At 39.6% G+C, this 19,190-nt stretch overlaps 2 protein-coding genes and 1 non-coding gene across 3 annotated transcripts in view; 2 read left to right on the top strand and 1 right to left on the bottom strand.

The window, feature by feature from the left end:
• Positions 1–446: 446 nt before the first annotated feature.
• LOC123771731 (trypsin-1) overlaps positions 447–19,190 on the top strand; it is a 29,804-nt gene continuing 11,060 nt past the window's right edge. The window contains exon 1 of the mRNA XM_045764451.2: positions 447–653. Coding sequence (XP_045620407.2) covers positions 566–653 — 88 coding nt within the window. The 5' untranslated portion in view covers positions 447–565. The remainder of the gene's footprint in view (positions 654–19,190) is intronic.
• Positions 2,071–4,349, bottom strand: LOC123771732 (uncharacterized). The gene is made up of 4 exons (XM_045764452.2): positions 4,097–4,349; positions 3,050–3,422; positions 2,656–2,839; positions 2,071–2,423 (listed from the first exon to the last, which is right to left on the bottom strand). The coding sequence occupies exons 1-4, from the start codon at positions 4,181–4,183 to the stop codon at positions 2,384–2,386; spliced, it is 684 nt and encodes a 227-aa protein (XP_045620408.2). The 5' UTR covers positions 4,184–4,349; the 3' UTR covers positions 2,071–2,383.
• TRNAQ-CUG (transfer RNA glutamine (anticodon CUG)) lies at positions 14,347–14,418 on the top strand. Its single transcript has one exon. It is a non-coding gene; the product is annotated as a tRNA-Gln (tRNA).

Below are 19,190 nucleotides of genomic sequence, written 5' to 3' on the forward strand. Positions count from 1 at the left end.
ACAAGCAATATTGATTACATTTTGACGACCATAACGGTAATACTGGTAATAATAACGGGACGTTGTAGAGGGGGCAAATAGCGCTGTAGAAGGGCGGAGATGTAGAGGGGGGAATACAGACGAGGGAGATGGGAGGCATGGCCAGTATAGCATCTCCCAACCATCCCATCCCGGTCAACTTCACCAAAATTATACACCAAAAGGGAGGAGGAGGAGGAAGGGTGATGGATCTGTGGTGAAAAATGACCTCCCTTGGTGGGTGGGGGGGGGGGGGGGTAGCGGGTCTGTGATGCATTCGTCATATTACTCCCTGCCTGTCACCCTAACCACTTTCCCTGCCAAGGTCATGCGACCACCATGAGTGACGTAAAGGGAAACAAGACCTTGTGTCGAGGTACATAAACACAGCCGCGCTTGTGGTGATCACCCATAACCGTCTAGCGCGCTCCAAGCACACCAAAAAATTCCTACTATTAATAGAGAGAATTTCGCCTGTTAATTATCTACCTTTGCGTAATTAACCTAATATTCAGGTCGAATCTTAAGTGATATTTAGTGTTTAGCTATGGCGGCGGCGGCATCATCAACAACATCTCTGATGGCGGTGTTTATCTGGGCGTGTGTGGTGGGGCAAGCTGCCAGCTTCCTCGACGGTGAGTACCGATACTATCGTTCAAGATCTTTACATTTCTACTGGCTTTCAACAATTCAGCTTTTGGATCTAACGAAACATTAAGAGTAACCGCTAACCATGTGAATTATCTATTGTTAGGCCTATGAATTTGATTACAAATTTAGGCTGCCGTTTCCACCCGTGTAATGTTTGCTAGGCTAAGGTTTATTTGCTAAGCATTTGTACATCTTTTACTCCATGCACAGAATTATGGCGTACAGTTGTCTTAAGGCTTCGATTGTCTAGGATCCCATAATTTTTCCTCTGGCGGGACAAATGGTTGGGCAAGTTTCCTTTCATCTGATATACCTATTCACGTAGTCTCTGTGGTGTTTGCGCCGAGATCTCTCTCTGCTCATGCTTCCTGTCGCCAGACACGGGATTTATACAAATGGGCGCTTAAGCCAAATATTAACGCAATCAGCTGCGGTAACATGTGAAAATAACGGAACAAGTTTGTTTAAACACTAGACAACCGCCCAAAAGAATGTTAAAGTGGAAATTTAGAAAAAGTTAGTTTTTGCATTTTTAAGTGTTTGAGAAGATGCTGGACTTTCCGATCTTCAGTACATTTTCTTGTGTAATGGTCAAGTTTGAAGCATTCGTACCATCAAGTTAAAAGTGCTACCGATATTTGGTGTATCAGGGACACAACCAACGGAAGCCAAACTAGAGTATTACCGAGAGAGTTGCTCGAGCGGGAGACAGTTTGAGGGTTCGGAGTCTTACGTAGAATTTTCTTAACATTACTCAAGGTCGGCTTAAAAGTCACTGATGGGCTCTACTGTCTCGTGTAGATTTGTCTACCATCCGAGAACCGAGGGTTAAATAAACTTTTCAGCCTGGAAGTACTGTAGAGCATGACCAGGCACTAATTAAAGCTAAATTACCGGATTAAGTCATTTGAGCTAGTCCTTATCCAGGTGCGACATCGTAGCGTATTTTTCCCCCACGTATATTAGCGTACATTTACAGCACCCAATGTATTTTGTAAAGTTTGTTTCCGCTTTGTTATGAAGGAATACCAATCAATATTACGCAAGTACTTTTCGTAGAAAGGTACTTCCGTAATACTTTTCGCAATACACTTTTCCGTAGAAAGAATTCTTAGCACGTAAGAATAATAGACCGAAATAAAAAAAATTAACCTAGGGATTACGATCAATAAAATAGATATGCAATGAAAAACTCAAGATTGGGTGAGCCAATATATTTAAAGGTCAATGTACGCAGCCACTTGTTATAAAAAGCCTTCCATGGTTGATCAGCTAAGTAAATTTAAGAATACTTACAATCAGGGGGCGGTACAGACGAACTAGTCTTTGAATATCTTTCAGGCATTTAAAGAAAACCAATGAGCGACTTTAAACTTACACCATGGGATATAAATAACCATAAAAATTTGCCTTTTATTAAAAGTTCATTAGTAAAAATTAAAACCGACTAACATACCACACAATTGAGTAGATCAAAATGTCATGTCTAAAGAAAAAAAATAAATCAGTAACATTACTCTTATTTACATACTAATACAGTTCTTTCTCCACATGCAGGAACTAACATGTCCTTGCAAGTGCTGTCAGTCTAGTTTTAGAAGGCAGGACTAAAGACGTTATTTCATAAACTTGGGCAAAAACTGTACACTAGGCTTTTTATTTACATGCAGAATTTGACAAGTCCAATTGAACTTCCACCAACTGTGCTTGACGCCTATTGCGGCCTGTCTGGTACGTAAGGCAAGACCCCGCATCTGTGGGCAAATCATTGTATTAAGACATTTTACCCAAATCCGAAATTGTCAATCTTAAACCGTTTAAGAAACTTAAATGTGGTTTCCCTTCACCAAGGAACATTTGTTGCATTAAATACCCTAGTTTAAGAGGGTTACGCAACTCTTGATACGGAGAACTTCAGAGTTTAATCTACTGCATATTCACAACTTTGCAATGTACATCAAATGCTACTCTTTTGAAGGCACATACCTATAATAGACGCATACGTTGCCTTCCGCCGCATCTTTCGCCAGCCTGACTAGTGGACGGTACTGTCCAGGGACGATGTAGTCGAGGGCTACGAACATTAGAGGCATTCCAGGAATGTACCGACTCATTAGCTCTCCTGCCTCACATGCCGCTCGCTCTATGCATTCTTGCTCTTTGTGATACCCTGAAGAGCAGTCAAAGACTAGTTAAATTATGCATTAAAACAAAACTTCAAATATCTAACGTCTACGTAGGCCTAAGCCATTGTATGTCATTTTGGAAGCGTCAAGCTAGTCATTCGAGCGATTGATGAAGATTAAACCACCTAAGAGGTGACACGGGCATTAATAGCTCTTAAATCATTTCATTGTCTACTGTATACACTAATACTCACCCATGTAAGCCAATAGACAAAATTTCAGAGAATCCCTGACCAATGCGAGAGGCTTGATGTCTCGCGACATGTCCCTCTTGAAACGGGCTGTAGTGTAGTGCATAAACAACCTCAACAGTTCTTGAGCCAGGACTACCCCAAGCCTCATCCTGGGACTCGCGAAGGATCCAGGAACAAGGACATCCCCAGCGCGATTGGGATTGTAGCGCTGCGTGGTGAGAACTGGCGCGGGTGTTGTGCATATTATTGGGACTGGAGGTGGGACCAGCGTAGACGAGGCTACAGCCTGCTCTGGCGACGACACTTTGTCATCGACAGGAGGAGACACTGTTGTCGATCTGTCTGGCGGGTTCCATAGAGGCCAGACACCATTCTGAAAAAAAAAAAAAAATTATATAGTTAAAAACTAAAGTATTTGGGGGTGGGGGAGATTTAGAGGAAAACCCGGTATCCTGCACACAAGATTTATATAATATATATAAATTATACTACGCAAAAACTTAAACCTTGTAGCATTAAGACAACCGGTTCACGCGAGGATATCACCCCCCTCCCAAATCTTAGAGTAAATGTCTAAACTAAGTTTAGGTAGTAAACCAAGTTTCAACCAGGTAATCAACCAAGTCAAGTTCGTATATCTACATTCCGCCCCGCCTGCCTCCACTTTAAGTTTAAATAACGTTAATGTGCACAAATTTGTGAACTTCGCATGTCATTATAGTAACATTTTATTACATTTTCATGCCAGTTTGGTTTTCATAATACATAGTCAAGTTCTCAATTAGAGAAGGCCGAATAGTTTAGTCTTTCCAGCCATTATCAAATTGGAATTTAATAATTAACCAAATATTTGGAGCAAATTAAAAACTAAACTATTTGAGGATCTTGCGTAGGGTTAATCAGACCATTCTGGTCTGTCTACAGGAAGCTACAATTCCTGTAAAACCACAAGTATGCAATAACGCACAACTTAAAATGTTGTTTCCCATAATATTGCACTCCCACCCCCAACCTTTAAGAAGACAAAACAAGTTGCAGGATACTTACCACGGGTAAAGTACACGCCATTAGCAGCAAGATCCCGATAACAAAGTTCTTACGCGTTATGGAAGAACAGTATTTAACAGGAGACATTTTAATATCCGAACTATTTCTTTTAACCAAAACTGCAAAATACACCCAAAACAATAACACTGGGCTATCTAATGCAGCACCACGACTCCCTTGAATAAAATCAACCCAGAATTCACCACAAGCTAAAATAAATATCCGTTCACTGCACGTCTATGACCACCACTGACCCGTTCCTCCCGCCTAACCTCGTCTTCACCTTTCCTCGGGTCAGAGGCTCGTTTGCTCCTCGCCAGGGCTTCCAGGTCGTGCTCGTTAGCTGCTGATGGTAGTGTTGTTGAGAAGCTCATAATCTCCGAGTGCTTACTGAGGTTGTGATATTAGCTCACTCTCCAAGCAGCAGGAGCTATTTAGTCCTGTATATAATTCAAACTTAAGTAAACTCTTAGTGTATATTGGTCTAGAAACATACGTGGGTGCATGTGTTATTATCATGCTTGTTTGCTTGTTACAAATACATTTAATTCAATAATTAGCGAGTGTCCACACGACCCCTTCTATACTACGAGTCTTATCACCTTATGCTGTGATTCCTGACTGAATAGTTATGTATAGACATATACAATTAAATTTTGCATATTAGAATTTACATTCGTGGTACATAGTGATTTTTATTTTTATACGGTAGACAATACATAAAGATTCGGGGAAAAAGTGTATTGTATCTAATTTAGAGATGAAAAATACGACGCCAAGAAAGAAATTAGCGAAGGGATATATACACTGAGTATATATATACACCGAGAGTTTACTTCAGTCCAGGAATATTTTTGCTCGATGTCAGTAAGCTGTTGCCTTGATAAGATTCCATAGGCTGAGAGGCGTTAAGGCCAACACCAAACCAAGGTAATTAGGAAGTTATGTTATTAAAAACTTGTATGTTTACCATGTTATAGTTGAAGGATGTTGTACGTTATGCTGTTTTACGTATATTATATATAATGCGAACAAGCCTGAATGGTCCCCAGGACATATGCAACTGAAAACTCAGTTGCATATATTATTATATATAATATATATATATATAATATATAATATACATCCTGTCCACCAGTATATTTTTGTTTAAAAAACGCATTGGTTTCGTGTCATAAATGCATGTCCACGCAGATAGATTTGTCATGGATATAGACTTGAATTTGGCTAATAGTTTATAGTATACCATACCATAGAATGACATACCGAACCATACAACACCATGCTATACCATAAGAGCCCCATAACATTCAGTGGAGATGAGAGATAGCCTAGCGCCCCCCACCCCTGGCCAAGGCCATGCCTATTCTGGTACTGGGGCGGAAACACCTGTTGCCTAGATAGATGGAACACGGCCACTGCCACGGTCAGTGTCAGTGTCGCTGTCAAGGGGAAGCTTCACAAGGTCATTGCCAAGAGTTGGTGAGCCCGCGAGGAACAGCGGATACTATGGAGGTTTCCTACATGCTGTTGGGCTTCCTGCATGGTGGTCTGTTAGGCTTCCTGCATGGTGGTCTGTTGGGCTTCCTGCATTATTGGCTGTTGGGCTTCCTGCATGGTGCTCTGTTGACATGGCAGCGACGAATCATAGTAAATGGGGTAACTCTATTTATAACAATTAGAGTTACCCATTTACTCTAGGCTAATATCGAGTCCCCACTCCCCCCAAGGCCGAATTACTATTTCTCTCCCCAGAATGCAATTTCACTACAGTTGATTAACTGCTGGGTATTAATTGTTCTGCTAGCTGAGCCGAGGTATTAGGTGATAGGAAACGCGCCCAACTATTTTTCTGTCTCACCCGGGATTCGAACCTCAGGATTCCTGATTGTGAGTCGAGAGCAACCCTCTACTGCAGCACGTTGTACATGATATCGCAATCTTTTCTCATCAACAAAGGCCAAATGCTTGTTAATCTAGCCGTTAAACTCTCTGTTTATGAAGGAAAGTTAAACGGTTTACACACGATTCACAACTGATGACGTTCGAACATTTCCGAAACAGTGTTTCACTGATTACCTCTGTTCGAATCGCAACGCTGTAAATGCTTCACCGACGTACTACAAATACAAATAATTACCAACAGAAATAAAACCTAACCTAACTATGCATAGAACCTGAATATATATATCAATATTGCTTTATAAATGAGAAGAAACCTATTTTTAATACACAATACGTTAAAATTTATGAATGCGCCTTGGGGGGTCACCCGCCCCTTTAAAGAGCCTAGCCTGAGGACAGGTTCCGATACAGCCCGTTCTCGCAAGCGTTTCCAGCGTCAGGATACTATCGTAAATAAGTGCCTTATCCTAATCTACCAGAGGGCCCCGAACAGAAAATTGGACATTATGTAAATTTCGCGCGATATTGGGCAAATCTTGGTGATTTCCAAAGAAAAATAGTCTCTTGTCAGCCCAATTATTTTATGTTATGGGTAACTTATGTAATTCAAATTAATTAAAATATTAAGATTGAGGGATTGAATTAGTCTTGGTTTAGGCTGTGTGGTTTGGCGAGGCAAATCATAATTATTGTGAAGTAAAGCAAAAGGCAAAATAATATGACGGTAGAACGAAGCAATGAAATTATATATATTTCTATTCGAAGACGTAAATCAGCCATACACAATAATCAGTCCGTCTCATGAAGACTTAAGTAGTATAAGTCTCTCAATATAAGCTAAATGGTTGTCATCTTCAAATTAAACTTCTATAATGGAATGGGAGGTGTTACGACCTTTCTCCTACCCCGGAACACATATATAAAAATGAAGTGACTCGACATAACACCGAAACAATGTAGAAATCCCGTACATATTATAATGAACAGAAAACGAGCATCAAGCATGGCGCACTAAGTGGGTTAAGGTCGAACAACGATGACACATTAGCAGACAGATGCATAATTCATTAAAATTCCACCATCCTCGTTACCCTAACACAAAAAGTAAGGGTCATTTGTAAAGCAATTTTAATTCCACGCTGTGTTAGCTGTTCGCGGTAGAATACGCAGCCTCTCTCATCTTTTGCTACGTAAACATGTACACCTTTCCACCTTGAATCCAAGAGTAACGTCAGCCTTGGGTATTGTGCCAATTAACTGCCATCTATCTTGGAAAGATGTAGTGGTTTCGTAAGTGTACGCAAATGCTTGTTGAATCCTGGCCCTCGAGCTCGTTATTGCACAGTGCACCAGGTGTGTGAGGGATGGTCAGGCACGTGTTGAGAGAAGGCCAGGTGTGAGGGAAGGCCAGGTGTGAGGGAAGGTGTAGTTTGAGGGAAGGCCAGGTGTGAGGGAAGGCCAGGTGTGAGGGAAGGCCAGGTGTGAGGGAAGGCCAGGTGTGAGGGAAGGCGTAGGGAGGGAGTCTAGCTTATGAAACACTATTGAGGGAAGGCTCCATCTGACGGGCTGGTCTCTGGTGTCTCACTCACACGGATGGCGCGGCTCGGCGGGAGACAAACAGATGAACAACAACAAACTAGATGACAACAAACTAGCGTCGATGAATGTTCCACTAAACTGTTATTATCGCCCGGATTATACGAGGCTGCTGCCTCCAAATTAGTTATTATATAATAATACATATTATTTGATGTTAGTGTTATTATTTTGACTAGTTTTCGCCCCAGGAAGTTATGAAGTATAGAAATCTACTTCAGCTACCCTCCCCTCACAACGACCCGTCACAATGACCTGTAAAACATGAGGCTACAATTTCCCCTCACAATGTCTCGAACACATTAGCAGGAAGGGCTAAAGGAGCTGAAACTCAAGTCCCTGGAAGACAGAAGAAAGAGTAAGGGGAGACATGATAACCACCTACAAAATTCTCAGGGCAATTGACAGGGTGGACAAAGACAAACTCTTCAGCACGGGTGGTACGCGAACAAGGGGACACAGGTGGAAGCTGAGTACCCAAATGAGCCACAGAGACGTTAGAAAGAACTTTTTCAGTGTCAGAGTAGTTAGTAAATGGAATGCATTAGGCAGTGATATGGTGGAGTTGTTGTTGTTGTTAAAGATTCGCTATCTGGAACAAAGTTCCAAGTAGCACGGGCTATGGTGAGCCCGTAGTGGAGTTATGTGGTGGAGGCTGACTCCATACACAGTTTCAAATGTAGATATGATAGAGCCCAATAGGCTCAGGAATCTGTACACCAGTTGACTGACAGTTGAGAGGCGGGACCAAAGAGCCAAACCAACCCCCGCAAGCACAAATAGGTGAGTACATTAAACTGCAATTCCCCCTCACAACGACCTGAAGGAACACTGAAATTTACTCCATAAATAGTTTCTAAGATACGAAGCAAGATGGTTAGAACCATTGCAGTAGGTGATCGACAACCTGCAGGTGGGACCAAGAGCTAAAGCTCGTTCTGCATTCACGAATGGCTGAAAGTATTAAAAATATTTGTTATATGAAATACGCAACGTAGTTATGGCGCCTTTACAGTAATCCACTGCCGTTATAGTGAGAACAGTGACTTAATCCATCATAGGGAGTTACAGTGACTTCCACTATAGTGGATATAGAGGCTACCGTTATAGTAACAATAGGAGCTTCCGTTTGCCGTTTATTGCAAGGGTCTGTAAAAGAAAGGCGTAGGTGTTTATGGCTTCCTGTTGGGTGATGTCAGCTGTGTCGCCGTCTGAGCCAGGTGTCTGATAAACACGTGAGGACACACACACACACACACACACACACACACACACACACACACACACACACACACACACACACACACACACACACACACACACACACACACACACAGCACTGATCTTGCAGTGGTGTGTGTGACCATAAGAATAGCTGCAGATAGCCAAATTGTTGTAATTATACGAGACCATGCATATGTCTAACTTACGCATGAAACACTCAAGTAATCAATTCCATCTCTGTTACACAGTAATTTGTTCCATAAACAATCCTATTTCCAAACATTTTATTCATTGTTCCGTTATATTTAAAATCTTAATTATTGTTACAGACTTTCGTCCATTTATATATTTGAATCATGTCACTCCTTGGTCTCTGGGTAACTATAGCAAGTTAGTTGTTGGCATTGCGGTATTTTGTCTTTAAAATAAACAGTCTTAGCTGGTGTAAACTCAGCTATAAGTATCCTTGGGAGTTTGTACCACATGCTGATGTGGAGCTGACTAAAGGTAAACTATGTTAGTAAAACACTACAGTTTGAGTTGCTTTACTGGAGGTGATGTAATTAACAGGCTATAATCGAATTAGTTACATTAGCTAAATTAGCTTAATCTGTAAATAGTGTTGATGTCTTATTTAAAATTCTTTAACTAGGTCATCAGTGTTGAAATTTGTTTAGCAAAATGAACTTCGGGGGTCAGTTTCTGTGTCCATTTTGTGCCTCTGTTATATTTTTTTTATTCCGCCCACGGGATGGGTATGGGATCTATCACCACCTACAAGATGGGTATGGGGTCCACTACCGCCCACATGATGAGTATGGGATCCACAACCACTCGCAGGATGCGTATGGGGGTCCACTACCACCCACAGGCTGGGTATGGGGTGAATCTCCACTAACCTAACTAAGCCTAGGGCTTAGGAATTCCTAGGGCTTTAAGGTAGCCTATCAACTATTTATATTTATTATATTATGCACCCTATACCATCCCATGAGTGGTAGTAGACCCCATACCCATCCCGTGGATGGCAGTGTACTTCATTCCAATCCCGTGGGTATTTATGAACCCCATACCCATCCTGTGGATGGTAGTGGACCCCATATCCCATCCCGTGTGTGGTACTGGACCCCATACTCATCCCGTGGGAGGTTGTGAACGTTTAATTGTTTATCACTATATAATGGTGGTTAACAAGGAGCTGTCTTTAATACCTTTTATTTATTGACTATATTAATCGACTCTTGAGAGTCGAGATTCCATAGATCAAACATGAAGATCTCTATTCTAGCTTGGTTTGATATTGAGCTTAAGACCTATCAACCTCTGGAGGGTTATTAAGGCCTCCACAAGTGCTTACTGACCAACTTTCAGTAATATACTTTAGTCTTGTACATAGTCCAGGACTAGAGTAAATTCTCGGTGTATTTACACCGAGAATTTGGGTACACTAAGAAGTGTAACCCAATTCTTCTTGATCGATCAACTGCATGGTGATATTGTACTTAGGATGTGTAGGCTTATGTAAATACTTACGATACATAGTCATCGCGCTGTGGATGATGTGCGCCTTGTTCGATCAATTATATAATTCAATAATATGAATCACAGTCGGGTCTGGCCAGTAAATGGATTGGTTACCGAATGGAGTCGTAAATACGACCTTGCTTTTGGTTTGTGGGACACTACTAGATATATTGATACTAATATAAATTAGTTTATGTGATATTTACAAGAATAAAAATAATATAGTTTTCTTTGTTGCATTTATGGGGAGACTGAAAGATGTGAAAATCCGAAGCCCGTCGCGAATGCCAACAACTACCTTGCTATGTTACCCCGAGACCAAGGGCTGACATGATTCAAATATATAAAGGGACGAAAGTCTGTAACAAAATGTAATATTTTATTTTTAATTACTCTAACATAAAATTCTTACTGTCCACTTCAGAACCTCAAATCTTACCGAATATCCCAGAATTTCCTACTATAGGTAGTTTTACTCTAAACACTGTGCATACTAATCTGACATAGGGGCTTTGTCAAAATTTATATACTTTTGTAAACATAATATGGTGAAAAGTACATGTATATTAGGAATAATATACACAGTAAAACAGGACTACGAGCAGGCTGTATGGTAAAGTAGGCTACCGGCTAATTCCATCTGGTACGATGGCTGGACCGAGGCGCGTTAGAGGAACTTCTATAGCTGCTCTGTGGTGGTACTACTGGGGTGATCTGGTAACTTATACTTACATATAGTCAAGATTACCCACTGGGTGAGAGGGGAAGAATAGATTGAGGAGGGGAGTAGACTTTAGTGGGATTGATAGTGCCAGAGCTTATTCTTCTGATGACCTGGGGTCGACTGGCGAGGCACGGACCAATGGTTGATTGGTCGAGGAGTCGAGGAACAACTGCTGGACCTGGACAATGGGATGAGGTCCTTGTAATTTTTACTGGCGTAGGAATATCTATGAGCCTCGTAGTTCTGATGTAGCTGATAGATGTTCTTTCATGCCATATAAATTAATTTGTAGGTTTCTTATTTGTGAAGACAGAAAGGCTGCTAGGCAATCCAGGTTCCAGGAGTCAACGACTGATCTCTCTATATTTACTACCAGGTGAACAACGGCATTAAGTGTAAGGAAAAGTAATCAGATGAAGGGAAGTTAGTTCCATTCGCCTGAGATAGGTGAATGGGACTAACTCAACCTGTGTATAATAGTGAATCTCGTAGCACTCCTGTGAGTGGTAGGGCACCCCATACCCATCTCGTGAGTGAACCTCATGCCCATCCTGTAAGTGGTAGTGTACCCAATACCCATAATAATAAATTTGATACCCATGATAAATTTTAATGTCTAAAAATGTAAGTTTGATTTACACTGCTGTAGACCTGTTTAATCCAGTCAGAATTTTAACCATTTCTATAATTTATAGAACAATTTTGAAATAAAAAGTGGGAGCATCAGCCAGACAACGTCTTCATATCAATATATTTGCCATCAATGGTCATTTGACATTGGACATCAGCAATGAAAATCGAAAAATTATTCACATCATATTTCACATCTTTTCTCAACCTTATCTTTACATGAATTTGCCGGAGGGCCACTATCGCAATACCCTAGACGGGAACAGGAACCTGGCGGCTTGTCACAGGTCCTTGAATTGAGGATGGTCGTTTCGGACACGAGATGATTCGACGAAACTCGTTTTCTGATATGCTAGACTGTATTAGCTTAGGTTAGGCTGCATATTGGGCTCGGTTGGCTTAGTATAGGTTGGTTTAGGCTAGGTTAGGTTAAGCTAGGTTTTAAAATCCGTTGACGTATCGTTTCTTATACGACGTGGCATGTATCCATTGAATCTGACGATAAGCGAGTATGGCATATCGCCAACGGAGTGCAGGTATATTATGTTTTTTTTTAGATATATACAAGAGTTGTTACATTCTTGTACAGTCACTAGTACGCGTAGCGTTTCGGGGGCAGAAACTAGAAAATGAGGTCTTTGTATTTTTTACTGGCGTAGGAATAGCTATGAGCCTCGTAGTTCTGATGTAATTGATAGACATCATATTTGTTTTGTTTTTGTTGAACAAAACAAATTATGTTTTGCTGTTGTGGAACCTTGCTTGGTCCCCCGCTATATGATGGTATGCGCACCAGGCACGAGTGCAGAGATAACCGATATATTATTACTTCATTCCTGGACAATGTTCAGAACTCATTGGTCGTAAGAAACCTTAATGATGTAATCACCATAGCAAAAACAATAGAAATGAACTTAAGTAATGATTGAAATAATAATAATAATGATTATAATATAATTGATAATAATAAAAATCACTATTTCTAAAACTGACAAAAATATCACTTAAAAATAATTAAAGAAATAACATTTAATTATGATAATGTAAAAATAATAAACAAAAATATTATCATTTATGACCAATATGAAGTTTGGATATCCGGCCCTTAAGAGGGGCCTTAAAATATGGATATACAATAACCTGAGATGGTATCTTGTGTGCTTACTTAGTATAATTATTATAAGAAACACCTAAAATCCGCTTTAGTGCCAGGTAAGTCCACTACGGGCTCACCATAGCCCGTGCTACTTGGAACTTGTTCAGAGTGGCTGAATCTGTAATAACAACAACCTCAAATCTAGCCAGACATTATTAAACGCTCGGAACTGGCGAGTCATTGTTAATAGCTGATACCCATGTGCATGGGAAATAGGCTTACAGGTTCCGGAAGATGAGAGGAAATGTCAGCACTATGGAAAAATGCCTGACAGACCACTGGAACATTGTCTAACACAGTGCATAGTTACAAACCCATTAAGATTTCAACTTAGATTCAACAGTGCAGAAGTTGTTAAACACATATGGCAAAATCTTACTGAAGCGACCATACGAGTCATAAATACTCATACTCCGCCCAAGTAAAACAGAAACAAGCAACACTTGTTCAGCTACTTGGAACTTGTTCCGAGTAGCTGAATCTATAACAACAATGACATCTCCACTACATAAACTACTGCTAACCACTAAAAACTGCCCGTATAAGCTCACTGAGCCACACACACACACACAACATAATATAATTCCATAAAAGGCACCAGACTGTTTATTACGGACACTAATAGGGCGATGGGTTGAAGGTTACAGTTACATCATTAAGAGCAAGAATTCGTCGTGGATACGTGTACTATTCACAGATCGAGAGTTTCAGAATTTTGTTTGTATGGATACCATCTCAGGTGTTGTTCAGCATGACACGAACGAGGCAGCTAAAACTGCATGTGATCAACCGGAAATTGAGCTAGACTTAGGTGATTTATGATGTCCTGTTGGATATTGTGGGCGGAGTTAGGTCCGGTGCGCGCGTGTCTTCAAGTGTGAACGCTTCTGCAGGGCTTTTTATATAACCTACAGGACCTTACACTATGTTGTTGCAGATAGAGCAACCCCGTGTAACTCTCTAGCTTTATAACTGCAATGCCTAAAATCTGAGTGTAAAATCCTGTATGTCTGTAAGCCATGTTGATGATGATTCGAGTGCTCAGGTGAGTCTCAGGTGTAAGGTGGAGCCATCGTGGGTGTTTCGGGGGGGTTGGGATGGACGAGTGGGGGGGTACAGTGGGCCTCTAGCCAGACAGAAGGTGGTGGCGGCATCATACAGGTCGCGGCCATCATCACATGTCCCTCGGCCAGCGTAGACCGACCGCTCGCTCCACGCTCGGCCCACTGGCAAACAGGCCAACATAAACCTGGGTCCTGCAACACCCTTCCCTCCCTCGCTTTACCCACTAAACAACAATTCTTCTCGTTTACTACAAACTTTGACTCACAGCTGAAATATTCACAGTATACAGACACTTAACTAACATTGCATACTCATAAATGTACATTACTACTCATAGTTAATAGTACATCAATAATAATTAACAGGTAAGGGAAGACCATACTTGACTGAAGCGTGCAAAGAGAGCGAGGGAGACCTCACGTCAGCGGTCCCATGGTGTAATGGTTAGCACTTTGGACTCTGAATCCAACAATCCGAGTTCGAGTCTCGGTGGGACCTTCGTTTTTTTTTTCAATCCGTTTTCAATGTTTATGTATTTATGTGGATTAACGTGTGTAAATACAATTGAAAACGGGTTTGTTTTATCTACACCCTGAGATGGAAGTGTATTATACATTACATACAGAAAATGTATATATACCAGCATATATACATTTTCTTCTGCCCCTCCATGGACAGAGTGAGAGATCTGTTAAACATATAATTTAGTGATTTATTGAACAATCAACCACAGAAGGTGATTGTAGTGCTTATAAAATGCTAAGCTAACCTACAAACATAAATACATAGATTTATCTTTTTACATAGTGTCATTAATGTGCGTTTACAAAGGAGAAATGCAATTTTGACCAGCTTCCATATATCCTGTATACAAATACACACACATATACATATATACACATATACCTACACATATCCACATATATATACATACACCTATGTCTCTCCTACCTTTTTTGATATATACAAGAGTTCTTACATTCTTGTACATTCTTGTACCCTTTGACAGGGTAAGATAGGTGATATTAAACATTTAACCACTGAAGGTGATTAAGATGCTTTTACAAGCTCAGGCTATAGGTACATGCATAGGTACCATAGGTATAAGTACATAGGTACCATAGGTACCTATGTACCATATAGATACATAGGTACCTATATATACCTATAGGTACGTAGGTACATGTATTTACCATAGGTACAGGTACATACGTGTAAGGGAATATATATATATATATATATATATATATATATATATATATATATATATATATATATATATATATATATATATATATATATAATATAAAGAAGCAATATGTAAATAGCAATTTGTATACATTTTTAAAATGAGACAAAAATGCGTTTCGTACACTGGGTTGGCCTGTGTGTGTGTACTCACCTAGTTTTGCTTCCGGGGGTTGAGCTTTGTCTCTTTGGTCACATGTGTGTGTGTGTGTGTGTGTGTGTGTGTGTGTGTGTGTGTGTGTGTGTGTGTGTGTGTGTGTGTGTGTGTGTGTGGTGCGAGGAAGCAGAGGGGGTGGGGGGGTGGGTAATGCGGGTGGTGGGTACTACACACTCTACCTGTTGTTTACCTTCGTTCATTGCGCTTCGTTCCTCAGAATACAGCTCGAGGTTACTAGCAGCAATTTTAGCATGCAAAATTTATTTATATAGCTACTAGGTGGTGTTGACAAGGCGAGTGGCGAGTGAGTGGCAGCGCAGGGCAGACTCGGCCGCCCACTCCAGCAGCGCCTCATAACAGGGGAGACTCGGCCAGACATACTGGAGACGAGGAAGAGCAGACAAGTTAATATATTCTAAATATATCCTTCTCCTAAAGTGTAATAACCTGACTCACACCAGTATATCAAGCTGAAAACTAATGCTATGGTCATTCCCCGCACATATGATGAAACAAATCAGGAAAAAGGAGAGATTGTTAGTAAATAATACGCTTTAAGCAAGTAAACTTGACAATCAATGTGAATCGTTTTGTGGGCGGTGGCGCCAGAGGACATGGCGGGTGCGCTAGGTGGAACGCTGACAGGAAATCATAACACCCACAATTGTTAATATTTACCTGAGGCCCACTAATACTCTAAGGGCATCGAGGAGGGAAAATCGCTGAGTTGTTTACTGGTCCTTTTCTCTCATACGCATTCTCGAGTTCTTTTGCTCTCTACGAGAACTAGGGTTTGTTTCAGTGATAACTTGCTCTCTCTGGCGGTATGTTCACTCACAGGATAAATGACGCTGCCTAATAAATTCGTCCTTCGGGGCAATATTAAAATATTTCTTCGTCTGACGTATGCAGTGCCACACACACTTTCATTGCAACTCGGCCTCCTGCAGGAACTTAGCCAATTTCCATATCTGCAGCCCTTCCTTTAGCACCTACTAGATGGGACTTGGAGTTCGTAATAAATTATATAAGTAGTACTGTATTTGTTGTGGTAAACGACCTGTAACAGTCTGTGACTTTTGATGGCTTTGTAAAAGATTATTGATGTGTGTATTTGTGTAGGTGATTGTATATATATATATATATATATATATATATATATATATATATATATATATATATATATAATATGAGTATGTGTACATGTATATATAGCATTAATAATTGTGTAACTAGCGTCAAAAGACTGTTATTTGCTTAGCTAAAGGAACTAGGGGTTCAGTTCCTGAACCGATTATGTGCCTCTGTAACCCTTTACACCACCGCCCACTGGATGAGTATGGGGTGCATATTAAAGGAAGAAATTGAAATTGTAAGTTAACTGAAGAGGAAGATCCAGTTTAAATCTGTACTGAAGGGCTGTTAGGTCACCGGGGAGAAAGATCGTGTTCAGGAGAGCTTTAGATGAGATAATATCAATAATATTATCAATTATAATAATTAACTCTATTACTAATAATTTATTATTTCTTTCCCAGGTAAGAATGTGGGATGAACCAACGACCTAGCTACATCTCTGTCAAAGAGAATTGTGCTCATGAAAAGTATGGTAAAGTATGGTACACATTAGTAAAGCCACAGACGTACATAAATATTATTATAAATCTTCCATGTCTTTTTTTATAAGTATAAAAACATTTCTTTGAATTATATTAGTTTACAAATAATTTATACAATTCACTGTTATATAATTATCTTTTCTTTACCATACAAGCACGTAGGAAAACAAAAAATGAAAAGATCACACAATAATTCAGAGAGAAGAGAGAGATAGTCACCAATAAATTCAATATATATATATATATATATATATATATATATATATATATATATATATATATATATATATATATATATATATATATATATATATATATATATATATATTGAGAGTTTACTTTAGTTCTGGACTATTTTCACGACTAAAGCATACTTACTGGTGGGTCAGTAAACACTTAGGTTGACCTTAATAACTCTCTAAAAGTTGATAAGCCTTAAGCCCAACACTAAATCAAACACCAACACTCAATATTTAAACTTCCTGCAGATCAAATATTTGTTGTATATATCCAGATTCCAGTTTTGTTTACAATTACCAATAATTTTTGTTTAATACCAGTGCCAATAAAAACAATTATAATCTATACTATTATATTCATGTCAAGAAGTCTGTTAGACTAGTTTATATTGTACGCGATATTACTTCTTTCGTTCCTTCATCTACAATAAATACTACTTCCTTCTACTTATGCGTCTACTACTGATGCTCCTGCAACTTTTACTACTGCTAATATTACTGCTGTTTCTACTACTCAAGTAAATACTTCTGACTATACCCAGCTACTGCTACTACCACTACAACAGCTATTTCTACCACTACAACAGCTGTTATTACCACAACAACAGCTGTTACTACCATAACAACAGCTATTACTACCATAACAACAGCTGTTTCTACCACAACAACAGCTGTTACTACCATAACAACAGCGGTTACTACCATAACAACAGCTGTTACTACCACAACAACAGCTGTTACTACCACAACAACAGCTGTTACTACCACAACAACAGCTGTTACTACCACAACAACAGCTGTTACTACCACAACAACAGCTGTTACTACCACAACAAACAGCTGTTACTACCCCTAATAACACTACTTCTTTCAACATTATTACTGTTATCACTCTAATTGTTGCTACTTCTACCACTATTATCCCTACAACTACTGCTACTTCTACCACTATTATCCCTACAACTACTGCTACTTCTACCACTATTATCCCTACAACTGCTGCTACTTCTACCACTATTATCCCTACAACTGTTGCTACTTCTACCACTATTATCCCTACAACTGTTGCTACTTCTACCACTATTATCCCTACAACTGTTGCTACTTCTACCACTATTTTCCCTACAACTGCTGCTACTTCTACCACTATTATCCCTACAACTGCTGCTACTTCTACCACTATTATCCCTACAACTGCTGCTACTTCTACCACTATTATCCCTACAACTGCTGCTACTTCTACCACTATTATCCCTACAACTGCTGCTACTTCTACCACTATTATCCCTACAACTGCTGCTACTTCTACCACTATTATCCCTACAACTGCTGCTACTTCTATCACAACAGAAGGCTGATGCACCCAAGCAATTCATCGTTAAGGACAAACACCAGCGCTCTGTTTTTATAAATAATTTATTATTAGCAGCTAATAATTGACCATGAAACATTTAATTGTGCAAACACACAGACACACGACTTCTAATAATATTTTTGTCTTCTTTGTCACTCTCTTTGTAAATACGACATTGATCGCTTTATCTCTCGCCATTGGACTGTGTCTGTATAACATTAGTTATATATCAAATTAAATTTGAATGGGGGATTCAAGGTAAATTATTGGGGATATTTAACATATCCCCATTAATTTAACTCCCAAGTGTAAGTAAGGCATTGCTGATTTTTTTCTCTGCTACGTTAGTGCTTCCGTTATCTTCTGACCCTCTGTATAGCGTTAGTGATCTCTGACTTACTTTTTCTAAATTGATCCCTCTTATCATTCTACTCTGATATATGAAAACAAAAATCCTTGACCCAAGACTGAGGACCTAAAGGAAAGTCTTCAAGTTTCTTTCTTTCGACACTACTAACTTGCCAAGAATCTTATCCAAAAGTTTATAACATTTATATAAAATAATTGTAAAGACTGAGATCAAACTATATTTAATATGTATAATAAGTTGTATCTGGATGTATCTAGTACATCACAAATGTATTATATGACTG

The sequence above is a fragment of the Procambarus clarkii genome, chromosome 75 (assembly GCF_040958095.1).
Source record: "Procambarus clarkii isolate CNS0578487 chromosome 75, FALCON_Pclarkii_2.0, whole genome shotgun sequence".
NCBI classification, from domain to species: Eukaryota; Metazoa; Arthropoda; class Malacostraca; order Decapoda; family Cambaridae; genus Procambarus; species Procambarus clarkii.

Excerpts from the sequence above, each read along its gene's own strand:
- LOC123771732 (XM_045764452.2), bottom strand. The coding sequence starts at position 4,183 with ATGTCTCCTGTTAAATACTGTTCTTCCATAACGCGTAAGAACTTTGTT. Across the intron at positions 2,840-3,049 it reads TTGTCTATTGGCTTACATGG|GGTATCACAAAGAGCAAGAA; the intron begins GTGAGTATTAGT and ends ACTGCTCTTCAG. Across the intron at positions 2,424-2,655 it reads AACGTATGCGTCTATTATAG|ATGCGGGGTCTTGCCTTACG; the intron begins GTATGTGCCTTC and ends ATTTGCCCACAG.